Here is an 18,015-nt window from a genome sequence, read left to right on the forward strand (position 1 = left end):
TATCAGTGAATTGGCGAATCAACATTAAGTGAATTAGTAAATGGAGAACTCAGCGTTTTAGAGAAAGAGTAAATTTGCGATTGAATAACTTAAAATATTAATAATGATTTTCTAAACATTGAAAAAATAAATAAATGTGATATATCAAATAAAACTGTTTCAAGTAAGCAAAATATATATATATATATATATATATGAGCCATAAAAATAGTGAATAATATATATATATATATATATATATAAGAGCCATAAAAATAGTGAATAATATAAATTTTACTTTCATATTTACGTATTATAGAATTACGCACTTACCTAACGTAGAACTTCGGAATGAAAATGTATTTTTATTCATCTTAAATACTGAATTACAGTTTTTTTTATGACAAGCAAATGAATGAAACTTTATTAATAGGTAAAAATAACATTATAGCTTAGGTAAAATCAACACGTAAAGAGGTTGAGTGCATCACAACATCTCGGATGAGATATTATTTCTAAGCATTAAAACTAGATGGCAGCACTAAGATATAAATTACATATTAAAAGGCAGTCTCAATTTTCAATTTTGCCCAGCAATTTAGAAATTATCCATGCAAGTACCAATTACTTTTTGTTTTATTACAAAATAGGGCTACTAATGAGAGTATAGAATAAAATTTGTCAATATTGTAAAATTGCAAATATTCTTTTCTTTTTTGTACATTCGTTCTGTAGTTATTAGAGACAGTAAGATATGACAAGTCTGATATTTAAAAATAAGTCCGATTTTTAATGACAAGTCTGATATCAAAATTTTCTTCCCAAATTTCCCAAAATTTTTAACTAAATAGCACTTTTTTTAAAAATTATTTGTAATTAATGTGTAAAATGATAAGTTAAAATGATTTTACGAAGATTCAAAATTCCAGAGGAGTTACAGTGGCAAATACAGAATTGTGTTTTTGTAAAAATGTAATGCATGCGAATGTTTTAAATGTCAATCGCATTTTAAAGAAGATCGTGTCTTTTACGTTGTGCCAACGGAATCTCAGAGACTGTCCATCTAATTACAGATTTTCATCTGATGGATTCTTGTTTTAATCAAATTCACTACAATATAGCAATCCCCGTTTGCCACAGTATTCACGAAAATTGCTGCAGAAAACCTAACATTTTAGTTAAATTTAGCCTGTTTTTTTTCTTCTTCTTTTTCAAACTTAAAAATCTGGGATAAAAAAAAAATATTTTTCTGATTCAGCAATTGGCCAAACCGTTGGCCACTGTCTTCAGAAACTGAAAAGCATATTTGAATATCATGCTGGAATTTTTATTTATCTAGCATAATTGTCTGCACATTAGAAACTTATACCATACTACTGACAACTTAATTATTTTCAGATATAATTAAAAATAACAATTGCCTTAATGTAATTTCAAGAAAACCAAAAGCTGTTTATTATTTATTTACTATTTATTTATAAATTTTTTGATATGATCAGCTCCCAAAAGATTGTCCTTATAAATCTGAACGTTTGTCCTACTAAAATTGTTTTGTTCGAGTCATAATTACACAAAACTTTTTTACCCTTTTTCTTTTATTTAGTTTTACTTTTAAACTAATTTCTTAAATATAAGAATTCTACTTTTATCTTTGGCAATAGACAAAAAATTACAAAATAAAAAAAAAAAATAAATAAATAAATAAATAAAAAAAAAATTTAAATGATTGATTAAAAAAAATTGTTGTTGACAATTAAGAGCTGAAACTACAAAGAAAAAGGTAACTCCGAGAAGAGCCGCTTTCCCAGTGACATTAAAAGCAAAAGACACAAATCTATCTCATACCTAAAAAGGAAAATTAATTACAGGTAATGGCTAAGACGCAATTCTACTCGTGCAAAGATTGATGCGTATTTTTTCATTATTTTTCAAAATTTTGATTCGTTTCAGATCTACGCACATCTTTATATGCAACAAAATGAATAATATTTACAAACCAAAAACAGTAAAACTCATTAGCAAAAGCTATCCACAGAAATCATTGAAAAGTACATAATATTTCATTTCTTTTTCATTGTTGATGTTTTATGCAAATTTACTAATGCCTTAATACGGTTCATATGCCCCCATTTAATACATTAATCTAACACCATTTTAGGAATACAGTGTGCAATAATAAGATTCAGCACGCTCCGTAATCCTTACTTGCGCTGTATCATGAGAAATTTTTAATAAAAGAAAAAAAAATTAAGCCTAGTAAATTAAGTCAAACAAAACTGAACTGTTGCCTGTAAATTTTATTCCATACCGGAATGAAGGAACAAAAGTAAATTTAAATTATTTTATATAAGTTATCATAATAGACAGAAAACAATTTTTATAATAGAAAAATACCAATATCGATAAGAGTATATTGTAAGCGCATATATTGTAAATTAAGAATGGCGACAGCGATTATATTTAGTTCGAATGTAAGCGCATATATATTGTAAATTAAGAATGGCAACAGTGGTTATATTAAGTTTGCTTTGTGATGGAAAAATTTGTAGAACGTTGATATGAAATGTATGTGAATGTAACAACTTACGAGTGCACTTACATTATCAATAAATATTGTTTTGTTTTCTATGTAGAATTTATTGTTAAATTAACTACATAAGAAACCAACAAAATTTAGAGTTATTTTTTTAACATAATGATGTTCAGAATTAATGGACGATCTTAGTAGAGAATATTCTCAATTTGCGATCACCCCCTTGCATCTCTCTTGACATGAAAAGCTGACATAAATCAAATGTGATTGGCACCCCTGTCAACGATTTGATGAATGGTTACGTAAGCTTGACATTTGGCTGGTTGCCAACTCATTAGTTGCCGCCTCTCAAACTTCGGCCCACCTTTTTAGTTAATCGTCAACACGTCATAGCCCAATCGTCTTTCGAAAAGACCCTCCCACATCGACACCGCATTGGAGCATAACTGAAAACACTATCACAAAAGAATTCAGACACATTTTTCCGATTAACAGCCAAAGCATTTATCGCTACTTTTGGCTACTTAGGAGGAAACGAAAAGAGCACGGTTGCAGTTATCGTTATTATGGAAAACACGATATTCACAATTTGAATTTCGATTATAAATATTAAAATTCTGAGTTTAGAATTTTCTCTACTTAAAAAAATTGTTACAGCAAATTATTGTTTTGAAATTAATTCGTTGCATTTAATGCTGACTAATTTCTAGACTTCAGATTAATTTCTAAAATCTAATATAAGAATAATTATGTTAAATCTGATACTGTAGAATATATTGTTATATCTGATACAGTAAAAATTTGCTAAATATGATGTATGTTTCTCAAAAAGTTTCTCAGCATGTCTTATTTTATTCCAAAACGAAAATCGAAAATTAGAGAACAGAAAACGATTCCGAAAAAAATGTCAGTTATAAAATAAAATAGTTTTTTCAATAAAATGTGTTTTATTTTAAGCATCCTATCATTTTTTATTTAATGAAATATATAAAAATGCCTTTAGAGGGTATACATTTGTCTATTTATTATCTCTATTTTGTTCCACAACAAAAGGTTAATATTGAAAACTAGAAAGCGATTATTAAAATTTGTTCGTTTGTAACATCGTTTTTTAAAGAGTTTCTTTTTTTTTTTTCATTTTATTTAAGATAATATTTTTGATTAGTGACGCAAATTATTAAAAAATACGATGTCACATTTTTAATTTTGAAGCAAATATATCAAACTGAAAGTTAAAAAATGGTTAGAGACGTTGTCATTTTCATAATCGTTCGCTCAAACGATTATTTTTCTCCACCATAAAGTATTATTTTTCAATAGAATTGTGCGAATAAGTTTTTATCTGACAAATCACGTGGTTTTAGAAATTTAAGTTTTAGTGATAAAATCAAAATAATAGTCACTATAGTTTCTTAAAATGGAAAAAAAAGAAAATTCTTTTATCTGCAAAAGGATTCATTATTTTTATCTGTATCACCTTTTTTTAAAAAATTTTTAAACTTTAGCTAAATTTAAATCTGTAATGATTCAGGAAAATTTCGTTTATTTGTCGTTTTATTTTTCGTTCTTCCTTGTTTTGCGGGGTACTCTTAGAGATTTCTAATCATTGAAGTAATATATAACACCGAACGACGACCATGTTACAGTTGGAAGACACATTTTATTTCATTAGCAAAAGTTTAAAATTTAAAAAAAATTAAGAAAAAAAAAACGATTATAAATAACATTATTTTCCAATCCATCCAATGTTTTTTTCAATTAAAATATTATTTAAGATTACAAAAAAGCAAATCAGGTTATAGGCGTGGAGTGATGGGGGTTAGGCAATTTTTTTTGTTTTTAGAAAACTGCTCGTTTATTTTAAGTTTAATACATACATTTATATATAAATAGATAAACATAGAAAAAAATAGATATGCATATATTCATAATGTTTAAAATAAAAGAACAGTTTTCTTAAAGCAAAAAGTGGGCTTTCTCTCACTCTGCCCCCATGTACGCAATAAATTCTTCTGTGAGAATATTTGTCCAGCAACAGAGTTGCGCGCATCTTGAAAGCTAGTTTATTAATAATGAATTTTTCAAGAATAATTAATTTATTAATGAATATGCTTTCTGTGATTCACTTTTTAAATGAGCGAACTTTTTAAATTTTAGAGCTTAAAGTTTCTTTTTTATTCAAGCAATATACTGAAATTTGCTAAAAATTCCGTTTATGGTTCTGCAACTAATATAAATACTAAATTGAGACGAAGAAAAAAATAAATAAAGCATTTTAAATGCCACCATAACCTATTACCCTTTTCTAAAAAAAAAAGAAAATGGAGACTAACAAACATTACAATCATAAAGAATGCTGTTCAATTCATACTGTATAAAGATTGTTGTATTGGCTATGGCTTGAAATCAAAACAATACTTTTTCCCTATCATTTGGCGATATCGCCTCTGTAAACATATGGCAACCCTATGAGAGCATGTCTCGGATTTGGAAATCTCCCTCACACTTTTCGTCTACCATTGCGAAGTGTTGTTGATAGTGGCGTGGTTGCAGTTTAATTTTCGAGCGTGCTACGATCACATGTTGATATGATATTGATAAACATCAGTGCTTTGATATTATAGGATTTTCAACCGTTTTTTAAGTGAATTTTTTTGTGCTTCTGCAGTATGTGTGATTATTGATATTATGTTGAACGGAAACCAATATTTGAGACCTGAATATTTATCCCCCTTGTCCACAACTGTAAGTAAACTTCTTTCTCTTATTTTTATTTTCCTATGTTACGAAACAATATTTTGTTTACAAACAAAAAAAAAATTTTTTTTTAAAGAATTGATTTTACTTTCCTTTTATTTGAAGTAATTAACGAAAATTGTTATATGGCAGTAAGATGATAAATATCAAATTCATTCTACTTCTGGTACTCAGTAATTTGGCTTATTGAATTTTTTAATTTAACAAAACATTTTTTTTCACTACTTGTGATTACATTAAAAAACTTTTTCCGTTGTGTTTAATATGTAGTGTATAATATTAGTTGTATTCTTTAAAAGCTAAGTATGTCATTTTATAGCAGGATGGATTCCTCTTACTGTGTAAACTAAGTTCGTCAGATGACGTGTGTTGCTTTTGCAAATGTTCTTACGTGACTCTTGGCCTTATGCCGATGATTTGCTTTTGAATTTTTTAATTTAACAAACTTTTTTCTCACTACTTATAATACCGTTTAACAATAAGGAATTCCGTTGTGTTTAATATGTAGTGTATAATATTATTTGTATCCTTTAAAAGCTAAGTATGTCATTTTATAGCAGGATGGATTCCTTTTACTGTGTAAACTAAGTTTGTCAGACGACGTGTGTTGCTTTTCCTAATGTTCTTACGTGACTCTTGGCCTTATGCCGATGATCTGCTATTGAACTTTTTAATTTAACAAACTTTTTTCTCACTACTTATAATACCGTTAAAAAAAAAAAGAATTCCGTTGTGTTTAATATGTAGTGTATAATATTAGTTGTATCCTTTAAAAGCTAAGTATGTCATTTTATAGCAGGATGGATTCCTCTTACTGTGTAAACTAAGTTCGTCAGATGACGAGTGTTGCTTTTGCCTCTTGGCCTTATGCCGATGATTTGCTTTTGAATTTTTTAATTTAACAAACTTTTTTCTCACTACTTATAATACCGTTTAAAAAAAAGGAATTCCGTTGTGTTTAATATGTAGTGTATAATATTATTTGTATCCTTTAAAAGCTAAGTACATTTTATAGCAGGATGGATTCCTTGTACTGTGTAAACTAAGTTCGTCAGACGACGTGTGTTGCTTTTGCTAATGTTCTTACGTGACTCTTGGCCTTATGCCGATGATCTGCCATTACTTGGTCTTAAAGTGGTGGCTTTTCAGAGTAACTGTTTAAAAATATCCTCCTTATCGTGGTAACTAATAAACTAATATCGTGGTAACTGATAAAATTCCTTTCTTTCTTGTTTTGTTTCCTTCATAATGGAAGAAATACCTTTTCAGAGAAAACTGCTAAATATCAGTGATAATGTACTTTTTCTTGTTAACATGATTCAAACATAGTTGTAGAAAGTTAGTGAATAATGAAGACCACTATTATTGTTTTTTTTCTTCTCCGAATAAAAGATATTTGACTAATATTTGTCAACATGAAAAAGCAAAAAAATTTTATGATGGATGCTGGTTTAGATTGTTTTGCAGGCATACTCAAGCGTAGATTTAAGTTTGTTTTTAATGAAAAAACTATCTTAACACAATGCTTCAGCTAAGCATTTATGAACGCCTTTAATTTCAACCGTCTTCAGACCCTTCCGTCAATATAACTTTATGAACGGAGCATGTCCCGTCGTATGATTAATTATTTCATGAAGCATTACAAACGGACTATGTTTAGACCTGTCTTAGCCAGTGCTGAAAGACATATCTTCTTTAGAAACTTTTATTTACTAATAACTAGTTAATATATAATTAAATATGTTGATGTATAATTAAATATATTAATATATAATTAATATGATTTATATTTTAAATAAATAAACTTTTTAAACTTTAGAGCTTCAGAACATTTCTTTCGAGCAATATGCTAAAATTTGGTGCTCAAAAACATAAGTATCTTCTTTGAAAACACTTTTATTTTCTAAAAGAGTATTCAACACTGGGCCTTCAATAATAAGCTTATAAGTTTTTTTCCCCTCTTATGAAAGAAAAAAAAAGGTAAAATTCAAGAATTTCACTTTTTTAAATATATGGATATCTGTAATATTCGTTAATTTATAAAATCGTCCACTTTATAAAGATACATTATAAGTTGCCATCCATTTATATGCAGTATGATGTGGAATCATAATATACTAGAATTGTTTTATTTCAATTTTGTCAATCATTAAGTAATTCGTTTAAAATTTACTTCTTTTACATGTTAATAAAGTTAAATCGTTCATAAGAGTAAATTGTAAATCAATTAAAATAAACTTTGTAATCTGTTAATCTATAAGACAAATTCGTAAATATATTGCTTCTAAGGCGTTAGAATGACGTTAAGAGAATTTTTAACAGAGTCATCAAATTCGAAGTTGATTAGGAAAGATAGAGTAGAGCCCGCCTTTATATATAAAAATTAATAAATTTTGATTTTCTGGATGATAAATGCTTTACGTTTGATTATTGAATGGTGTTGCATCTAAGTGACGAAAACTTTTCTCGCATCTCTTGAAAACTCGCATCTCTTGAGTTATGATTAAAAGTGGTGCATAAATTGTAACAAATTGAATGACATTAGTATTTTTAATCGTCTCCTAATTTTTATTTCGTGTCCAAGTGCGAAAATACAGGATGGTTTTACTCCCTTGTAGTTTCACCATAACCTGAAACATAGAGGTACACATAGTTAGGCTTGATGAAAAAGGCGTAGAAAGCTGATCTCAACCAGGTTTTTAAAATTGCTGTAAGCTTAAATTCGTTATTTTAATATGAAATAGATCGTTGTAGTTAAGATTTAATTCACTATTGCTCGCTGCTTTCGTTGTGACTATATAAATATTTTGTTGAATAGTTATTATGATGTTTTTTTTCCCCCAAAAAAATTATACGCTTTTGTGACATTTATATAACCATTTAATATTTTTTGAATTCCATGTCGTGTATAATGCTTAGCCATTTTTATAATATGGATAATTGCATTAATTTTCAAATGAATTAAATTTTCGAATTTATTCTTTATTCTGTTAATGTTTCTAATGTGTGTCAAATACATACTAGTATCAGAATTCTGTATAGAAGATTTAGGATATCAGACTGTATTCCTAATACTTATATCAATAGAAAATATATTTTCAGTTCTAAATCTTCTACGCATTCACTGAAAAAAAATTTTTTTTTAAAATTCATTGATGAATTTTTCTAATTTAAGTATAACGGTTTTTTACTTTAAAAAAAGAAATCTAGATTCGTTTAAATTGATAATATGATTATTAAAAAATAACCAATGATAAATATAAAACATTTTTGGGGACGCTGTTTGCTACTTTTGAACAAAGAACTCGAAATATAAAAACACCTTAAAGAAAGTGAAAGATTAATAGAGTATATCCCACGGAAATACTTAAAGTAAGTGCTTAGTAACACGTAAATCAACAAAATATCGTTAAATTATTTTCCGTATATACAAGTCCTAAAGGCTTTTTTTTCTAGTATTTAATAAGCTTTAGCTTATAAAACCTCTCTAGACCACTGACGTTTTAGCCTGTATGGCAGTACTTTTACTTTCGTTACTTGAACCGCCGGTACAAGTAAAAAGTACGAACTTTTACTTGTACTTCGTTACTTTTTAAATTTAGTACTTTTACTAGTGCTTTCGTTACTTTTTAGGGAAAAAGTGCAAGTATTTGTAACGGAAATATCGAATGAAATCGTTACTTTTTTCTAAAACTCAGTAAGCTTTCTAAAAAGAAAAAACTAAAAAAAAGTTACATTAGAAAAAAAAATGCTTATGTTTTTTTAATTTATAAAATTAATGTGCAATATACATGCATTCACAGCTAACTTCGTGTTTAAATACCTTCTGTTTCAACCTATACTGCACATTCAATTATTTTTTACTAGCTCAAAAATCACAAAGCTATCTGAAACCCCGTGTTTGCTTTATTTATGTTTGTGCTTTTAAAACGTGTTTCTAAAGAGTAAAACAATTTTAAATCAACGGTAATTTAAATAAATAAAAATAATAAACTAAAAATTAAAATCGATAGATAAAATTTCTTTTTCGTGCAAATCCATAAAAAGTTTGATATTAAGATTATATTCTACGATTGTATTATAAAATTATATTATAATATTCTTCCGAATTTAAAAATAAATTAATATCCATAACTTTCAAAATTAAAAATAATTAAATAAATAACAACAATTTTTCAAAAACATTAAAGAACATAAGAATATTATTCAATAAAATTTTAGGTTACTTTGAATTTTCGATTTCCTAGATATGTACTTTTTAATCGTTACTTTTTTTGTTTTGTACTTGTACTTTTACTTGTATTTTTAAATCGTTACTTTTTTTGTTTTGTACTTTTACTTGTACTTTTTACTCGTTGCTTTTTAAAATAAGAAGTTTTTACTCATTGCTTTTTTTAAAAATACTTGTACTTTTACTCGTTACTTTTCAAAAGTAACGTTGCCATATATGCTTTTTAGTTTAAAGTCATGTATAATAACATCAAATAACGGTGAAAACATTTGAAGTAAATCACAACTATTTCGAAAGATATTAAATTAATATTTTTCTCTGACGTTCATCGATTAGAATAACTATGCGCATATCATTCATGGGACTGTTGCTTGACTCTGAAAAGAACTCTTTTATTCATTTTTAATATAAGAATTGAAATCAAAAGCGCGTCTGGGTAAAATATTAATTTCATTGACCTAAAGGTGTCTAGCATTATTTGACCACACATAAAGGGTGCTATTCATTTCGCATATCATTCTTGTGTATTGACTCATCACATTCCAAACCTACCAGCTGACAACCAGGAGAGAGTTCTTTTGCAAACAACAGCAGTGTTTATTGATTGAAGGGTACCACATTGTTGGAATTTCTGTTTATCAGTTCAGTATTTGAGTGCAGAACACCTTTTGGACATTCAGTTAGTGTTTGGCCTTATCCATTAGTCTTATTCTTGAAAACTTGAAGGAAAATTAACTTCATGTGTCATGGGCCTTTTTCCTGTTCCATCAATTTCTATTATAAGGTAGTGTTAACTACAGCAAATCTCCTCCTACCTGTTTAGAATACTTTACACCAAATTATTGGTTGACTATAGTGTACAGCATGCCACCCAGGAGATTTCTATGTTCAGCCTTCAGGCATGTCATCATTAATTTTCAGTGTTGGCCCACACACATGCGTATGGGCAGGGCATGTGTGCTTGATATTTTTCACATGGAAGGACATGGAATTCCTTTGACAATAATATGCATGAATAATCGATAATAGATTACTTTATTCTACTATATGACTCAGTTTATCCTTACGTATATTTTATAATTCAGCATCTTTCCTAAACATATAGCTGTCAGCTCTACTGCATTTTTCAGTAGACTACGGGGTTTGGCCGATTTCTCTTGGTCTATTGGTTTAATAAGAATTCGTCTGGTGTTTGAACATTTTAGAAAATTCCCTAAAATTGGAAAGTTTCCTAAATAGGTCCCCATTAAAATAAAATTTCTGCACAGATTATTGCTTGCTTGCTTGAATATTTAAATAAGTATTATTAATCTATAATGAACCGAGCCTCGTTAATAGAAATCAATTTAAAAAAATTGTTCTGAAATGTTCATTTTATTAATCAGAATTCCCATTCAAAATTATTTAAAAAATCTTCATTATTTCTTATGAATTGAATGCATATTACTATTCAAAATAATTAGTAAACATAATTCACAACATTTATTCAATGCTATATTGAAAAATATTGAAGTTTTTCTATTTTGATGTCAATGAGAAACCCTAACATTCCCTGTATGTTGAATATCTAGTACATTATGCAACAATTATCATGGAATTTATATTATTTCGTAAAATCTATTGGAATTTTTCCTATCTATGTCGGCAGAATTTCGCTGGAATGCGGTTCGTGCCAGCTCAATAGTGTAAAAAAAAATATCGTGTCTCAACTTCTAATTAGTTTAATTCTCATATTACTTAAAAATGTTTTTTCTTCTTAACGTATCTAAGAGACATTTTATTTATAATTTAACTAAAATTATTTACATTTGGGTAAGGTAACAAGGGAGTTCTTGATTTGCTTCAAAGCATCATGGGGGATGGTAGTTTCATTCCTAATCTAAAATTATTTGTCATCTTAGGTTTTATTTTACGTGTTTTAAATTACAGTTGTAATGAGTAACTTGGTTTAATTTAATTAAATATCTCTGAAATCGTAGTTCAAGGTTTATGAGATATATCCTAACTTGAAGAAAGCCTTATTGATTTAATTAGTTCTTTTCCGAAAAAAAAAATGGGTGTTTTTAATAAAGAATTTTGATTAAATTAGTCTTTAAATAAATAAAATAAAATACAATTAGCACAAATTTTTTCACATTATTTTTTTATTTGACCTGTGATGGTAGAAAGGTTAAGGCATTGAACAAACAGTCTGAATTACTGAGGTTCGATCTCCACTAGCAGCTAGAAGCCCAGGCAGTTTCCATTTGATAGGTACCAGCTTGTTTGGGAAGTAAAGGCGGCCTGTGCGCAATACCTAATTGCTAGAATCAATCCGTTGGTCGCGAAATCGTGGAGCCTTTACTTCTCTGACCCTCCGCGGGTTGTCGCGGAAATGTTTTTATTTTATTTTTATTATTTGTTTATATTTCAAAGCTGCTCTAGACGTCTTAATCACATGATGACATAATAATTGACATACTCTAAAAGCAATTGTAGTATTTTTTGAAACAAAATTCCTCTTGCTAAGTTGCCGCAAGCCAAACAAATTTTTCAACAAGAGGAGCATAAATTTAATATTGGCTCTACGCCATGCTTTGTTTGCACTGCTATTTTGACCTTGTCAAAAATAATGCATTTGATGAATTGGAGCATTTTTTTCTTTTCTTTCCTAAAAGCGTCATTCAGTTTAAATGATTTATATTATTTAAATTATTTATATTATTTAAATGATTTGTTTTTATACCCACGACAATAATATTAAAATTAAGAAATTGCTTTGAACTTTTGTTAAGCCTCTTGTTTGAGATGGCAACTTAGGCATCTATGAACTTGTACAGAATTGATAATCATAAGATTGCTTTTTAAATAACCTTGCTTATAGAAAAATGTCTTTTTTTTAAATACTTGTGAAGCATTATTATTTTTTTAGCATTATATCGTTATAATTTATTAAATGCGAAATTTAAGTTAAGTCTTTTGTTATGGAGTTAAGAATAATCGGTATTGTTAAAAATATGCTTTAACCTTCACATTACTTAAAATAAAAATAAAATTTTGGTTTGTTTTTTACCGTGAATATTGTTCGGAAAATTGTTTTGTACTGAAAAATACTAAATTCATTACAATAGCTAGCGATTTTAATTTTCTCTTTTATCTTCTTTTTCTTAATTTTCAATAGGAAAAAATAAATTATTTCTAATTAGTTAAAAATTTAACTCTGTAACTTTTTTTTCCTTCTAAATATTTTATTTCTCTAATTTTTCATCTGGTACAAGAATTTGTAAGATCATTTGTTTAGAAAGTTATTTGTTTTTAGTTATTGTATTTGTTTATTCAAGTTAACGCTTTTAAACGACGTTTTCCGTATTTAATTTCTTATAACTATGATTGTGTGGGAATATATGTATTTATAATATAAATTTTACTGCGAAAAATCTTCATTGAAAAAGTTAGATGATTAATTTTAAACATTAAAAGTATGATATTTATAATCGAATAATTTTCCATGTATACTACATCAGTGCTCGACTTCGCTCTCAGGTCGTCGGACTATCAAAGCAGGGGAGTCATCCCCTCTACAGAGGAGCAAAATTGCGATGGCATGTCTTCGGATCATCCTCATGGATATATCTCAGATCGTCGCCAATAGTCTTGTGCATCTCTAGTGCGACGTAAATAAAAGTAAATTTTTTTTTTTTTAAAAGTACATACTACATCATATGTAAGTTAAGGTAGTGATAATATTTTTTTAAAAAAAATTATTGATGTAGTAAGAAATGAAGTACGAAATTATTTCACTATTTGAAGAACTTAAAATTCTTTGGAAAGCGTAAACTCAATTTTCTTTTTGGTGTATTTATTTTATGAGTTTAGATCATAAGCATTTCTTTTTTATTTTTATTTTATGTCTCTCTATTCAAGTTGTTAATAAACATATTATTTCTTTTTATTTTAGTTGGATACCAAAAAAAGCCCGTTGGCTCTTCTTGCTCAAACATGTAACAGCATTGGTGCTAATATTGGGAGTGACAACCCAAACAACAAACACGTCATATCTGGACTTGAAAAGACCAAAGACAGTAGCGACTCAAAGAAAGACAAGTCACCTGTTATTATCAGTGATGATCATAGTAACAGCAAACCATCTTTCAAACCGTATGAATCTGTCATCAAGAAAGAGGAATCTGACTTCAACGGCAAAAAGACGCCCAATTCAAAGACTAGTACACCGTCATCTGTTAATCACATATCTCCAGCAATAAGCACTGGTTCTTGTGGGAAAAGCTCGCCAGATGCATCTGAAAATGGCAGAAGCAGTTCTCACAAACAATCGGAATCAACTGTATCTCACGCGCCTTCAACTACCTCTGATACCTCTCCTTCAACTTTGAGTTCTTCTCAAAATACCCTGAGCGGACTAGGGTATGGTTCATCTTCTGGCTTGGACTTGACGCGTAATGATGGCAAGGACGGTTATCCTCCACTTGGACTTAGTGCTTACAAGGGCTTAGGTTTGAATCCCTTAGCAAATTGTAATGGTTGTGGTCCGATTCCAGGACATGGCATGGATGCTCATGCTTTTCAAGGAGTTGCTCAAAGTGGTTTGCTTAAAGCAAATGGTTTTGGTTTGACACCAGGACTATCACCTTATCTTGGATATGCGAGGCTAAGAACTGCTAGTGGTGGTCATGCTATAGTACCAGTCTGTAGGGATCCGTCATGCACGAACTGTCAATATAGTATGCAAGGTGCTCAACTTTCTCCCTGTCCTAGTGGGTGTACGCAGTGCACGCATGACCGATTAGGATCTGTTCCAGGATTGGGACAAGGACTAGTTCCTGGTTTGAATAGCTCAGTAGCTGCCATGGCTGCAGCTGCCAGCATGTCTGGTTTATATCCTCCTTCGTTGATGTCCAGGCCAAATGTTTGTAGCTGGGTTGTTGGTGATACGTATTGTGGCAAAAGATTCAGTACTTCTGAGGAGTTGCTGCAGCATCTTAGGACTCACACGAACTTACCAACTTCTGAGCCATCATTATCACTGCTGTCTCCAGCATTTAGCCTGGCGTCATCGAACTTGAATGCTGCGTGCCATATGCATTTTAGCTCACCTACCACTTTAACTTCTCCAGCTGGTCTAAGAAGGACATATCCAACTAGTTTAAGCCCTGTTAGTTCACTCTCTGCTGCAAATCGATATCATCCGTATAAGCCTACCTTATCAGGTTTACCCGGAGCACCAATTCCTCAATTAGGACATCCAGGTTTAGGTGTATACTATCCTTACAGTCTGTATGGGCAGAGACTTGGACCACCAGTACATCCTTAGCTCGCTCATAAACAATCTATATTTGTATAGGTTTTTCATTGATATTCAGAAAATTCTAAATTATCTTCAAAATGCTTTATTACTTTAATAGTTTCTATGACCAAAGCAATGACATAATTTAAGTGTATATATAATAGACTAAGTTACTAAAGAATTCTGACAAAGCAAATGTAATTATTGGTCGAAATTCTGTACATTTATATTGTGATACACTTTAAATATCGTTGCAATTCATTAACTTACAGAAAAAAAATTTTGGCTTTAATTTTACTACTGAAATGTCAAAATAAAATTACGGCCTCATTTCTTTTTTAAATTTTAAAATCATTTATTTCAAAGACTTAAAATTGATTGTTGACTTTTAAAACTTTTTAAATTATAATACGTTTATTTTTATACATTATTAATCTTCTTTTCGACTTAGCATGAAAATGTGCTGATAAATCAAATTTGAATATCATTTGTAATGATAACTGCATGTTTTCATATCTTATCTTAACACCTCATGAATGCATACTCTAAGAGAGATATTTTTATTTATCATTTAGATACATAATTATTTATTAGTGTGTGAATCCATATGGTTTTAATTTCCAACATTGTTGTTCAAAATTGTGTCAAAATTTTTTCTGTTTAAAAATAATTAAATTATTAATAAACTATTAATCAATTAAAATATTTCTAGTTTTTTTTTTTCTAATTAAGCATTTAAATTGTGAAATTAAAAGTAAAATTAACTTTTTTAAAAGTTATGTCATTTTTAAACTGAAAATATTACAATCTAAATTTACAAATGATTTGATTTTTTTTAAAATTTTATTTTCCTTCAATGACTATAAAAAATACCAGATAGTTATTATTTTTTTTAAGGCTTTTGCTTTATCTTTTACTATTTATAAATCATTTACTGTTAAATTTATCAATTGAAAAAGAAATTTTTCAAAAACGAAATAATAAGGTTGGAATTTGGAATATTATAATTTTAAAAGCTGCATAAATGGCATAATTTTAAATTAAGGTTAACAGACTTAAATTGTTTTATTGATAAAGGGTTATGCACTAAAATCCTTCTTATTATTATATTTATATCAAAGTGTTAGTGGCATTATTACAACAGTTTTTGATAATAAACTGCACATTATAACATTTGTCCTTAATAACCAGCCAAAGACCATACTATCTACATATGTGATGATAATAAGTGAGATTGTATTATAATTGTAGTATGCATGTGTTCATTGTTTATGGTTTAAATGATTGTTATGTAGAAGTGTTGCTTATGCTGATGTCACAAAGGTTGTAATTTATGCCAATTCATTCTTATTTGTAATATCTCACTGCTTTTTAGAATTCAAAATGCTGAAAACTATTTATTCTTATTTTTTCCAGTTTTTTTTATTTTTTATAAGTAATTAAATTTTCTGTTATATTCATCAATTTAAATTTTAACTCCCTTTGAAATTGATTGGATTATATTCAAATGGCTAATATGATAATGCATAGAACTTCATTATTTCGAACTCAAAATACGTTGTTCTAATGAATAATAGCAATTTAGCTAATCGGAATTAAATTTTCATGGTTTATAAAACAATTTTAAATGCTTGACTTTTTTGTTTGTCTATTCCAAAGAAATCTAGAGCACTTATTAGTGTTTAAGAGATGGGTGAGTCGTGGGCGTATCAAATTTTTGAGGGGATTAAAATTAAAACACATAGTCATACTAGTTCTCTAAATTTCACACATAACAAAAAATATTTCTTAAAATTGCTAAACATCTTAAACAGCATTGCTTAAATTGTTGTTGTATTAGCGATTTAAAAAACTTTTCCTTTACGGTAAATGGCTTGAAAATTATCAAATAATTAAGAATATTTATAAAAGGCTGAAATTTGAAACATTATAACTATATGGATTACATTCATAACTTAGATAACTTGTTAACTAACTAAGTTGTTGAAATGTTATGTTTTCGTTATAGCAGCTTATTTTAATAGCAATTTGAAAATTTTGATCAGGATAATAGAATAATTTTAAAGATGTTGTTTGTGTTGGAGTAAGATATTAAGTTAGAGAAGAAAATTGTAAATAATATTTGTACATATGTATATTTTACGACACATTTCTCGGCGTTGTGGCAACAAGAAAGTGATTTATTAGCTTTTCATGTGCACACGTTTTCATTTTACCGACTGAGCTTTTGAGCTTGAATTAAAACTTTGTTTAGATTTAATTTCTTAAATAGTCTGGATTAATTTATCGTTCATTTTTTGCCATGGATGTTTCTTGAAAATTGTACATAAAGAGATAAAACATCTTGGAAATTCTCCTATTTATTCTGAAATGTCGCCAAATCAGATGCCAAGTGTGTGTAATAATGAGTGTATTTTTATTGATGTTTCCCATCCAGATGATACCATGTTTGCTTTTGTTTCATATTTATGTAGTGATACGATGGCATTCTATATTTCTTTTTTTCTATTTTAATCTAATTTTTTTTTATCAATTTGCATTTTTACGAGTATTTACAATGGCAGATGTAAAAGTTATATCACGAGATGTAATTAGTAATGATTCTGCCAATAATCTGGTATTAGGCCTGATTTTGAAGTCTTAAATTAGTTACGGTTAAGAATAACTTACACTTTTTTAATTGTATTGAACAGAACTAAATCAACAGTATGAATAGTCCCCAAGACGTATATTTTTTTAGGAAATTAATTATAAAAATTATCTCTGAAAAATTGGAATAACAAAAATGTATTGAAAAAAATTTTTTTAACAGAAATTTATTTTAAAAGCTTGTTTGCTTGAACTTTTTTTAATTAATTAATTTGTTAAATTATTATTTTAATAATACAGTTTATTGATTAAAAGAAACATCCTATTTTCGTAGAGTGGTATCTTGTTAAAGTATTTAATTACGTATGTAATTATTATTTACACTTCAGCGTAATTCAAACAACACTTATGTTTTTTTCTTTCTTTCATATAACATGCATTTTATACACTTACTAATATTTTCAAAATCGATTTTACTATGGAGTTGTTGTCTGTTGTATAAGATATAAGCCAAACAAAACCATGAACATGATGTAGTGGTTTGACATATGATCATTAAGTTTTACTTTTTCTCAATGCTATGTATTATTCTAATACAGTTGTCGAGCTTTTTAAATTTATGTTGAACAAATGATATTTAAT

At 28.3% G+C, this 18,015-nt stretch overlaps 1 protein-coding gene across 1 annotated transcript; it reads left to right on the forward strand.

Moving 5' to 3' along the window:
• Positions 1–5,013: 5,013 nt before the first annotated feature.
• On the forward strand, positions 5,014–17,570 carry noc (zinc finger protein no ocelli). The gene is made up of 2 exons (XM_016050084.4): positions 5,014–5,257; positions 13,438–17,570. The coding sequence occupies exons 1-2, from the start codon at positions 5,201–5,203 to the stop codon at positions 14,809–14,811; spliced, it is 1,431 nt and encodes a 476-aa protein (XP_015905570.1). The 5' UTR covers positions 5,014–5,200; the 3' UTR covers positions 14,812–17,570.
• The last annotated feature ends 445 nt before the right edge of the window (positions 17,571–18,015 follow it).

This window comes from Parasteatoda tepidariorum, chromosome 10, assembly GCF_982258835.1.
Source record: "Parasteatoda tepidariorum strain Cologne lab strain chromosome 10, Ptep-v5.0, whole genome shotgun sequence".
In the NCBI taxonomy this organism is placed as follows: domain Eukaryota; kingdom Metazoa; phylum Arthropoda; class Arachnida; order Araneae; family Theridiidae; genus Parasteatoda; species Parasteatoda tepidariorum.

Excerpts from the sequence above, each read along its gene's own strand:
- noc (XM_016050084.4), top strand. The coding sequence starts at position 5,201 with ATGTTGAACGGAAACCAATATTTGAGACCTGAATATTTATCCCCCTTG. Across the intron at positions 5,258-13,437 it reads TATCCCCCTTGTCCACAACT|TTGGATACCAAAAAAAGCCC; the intron begins GTAAGTAAACTT and ends TTTTTATTTTAG.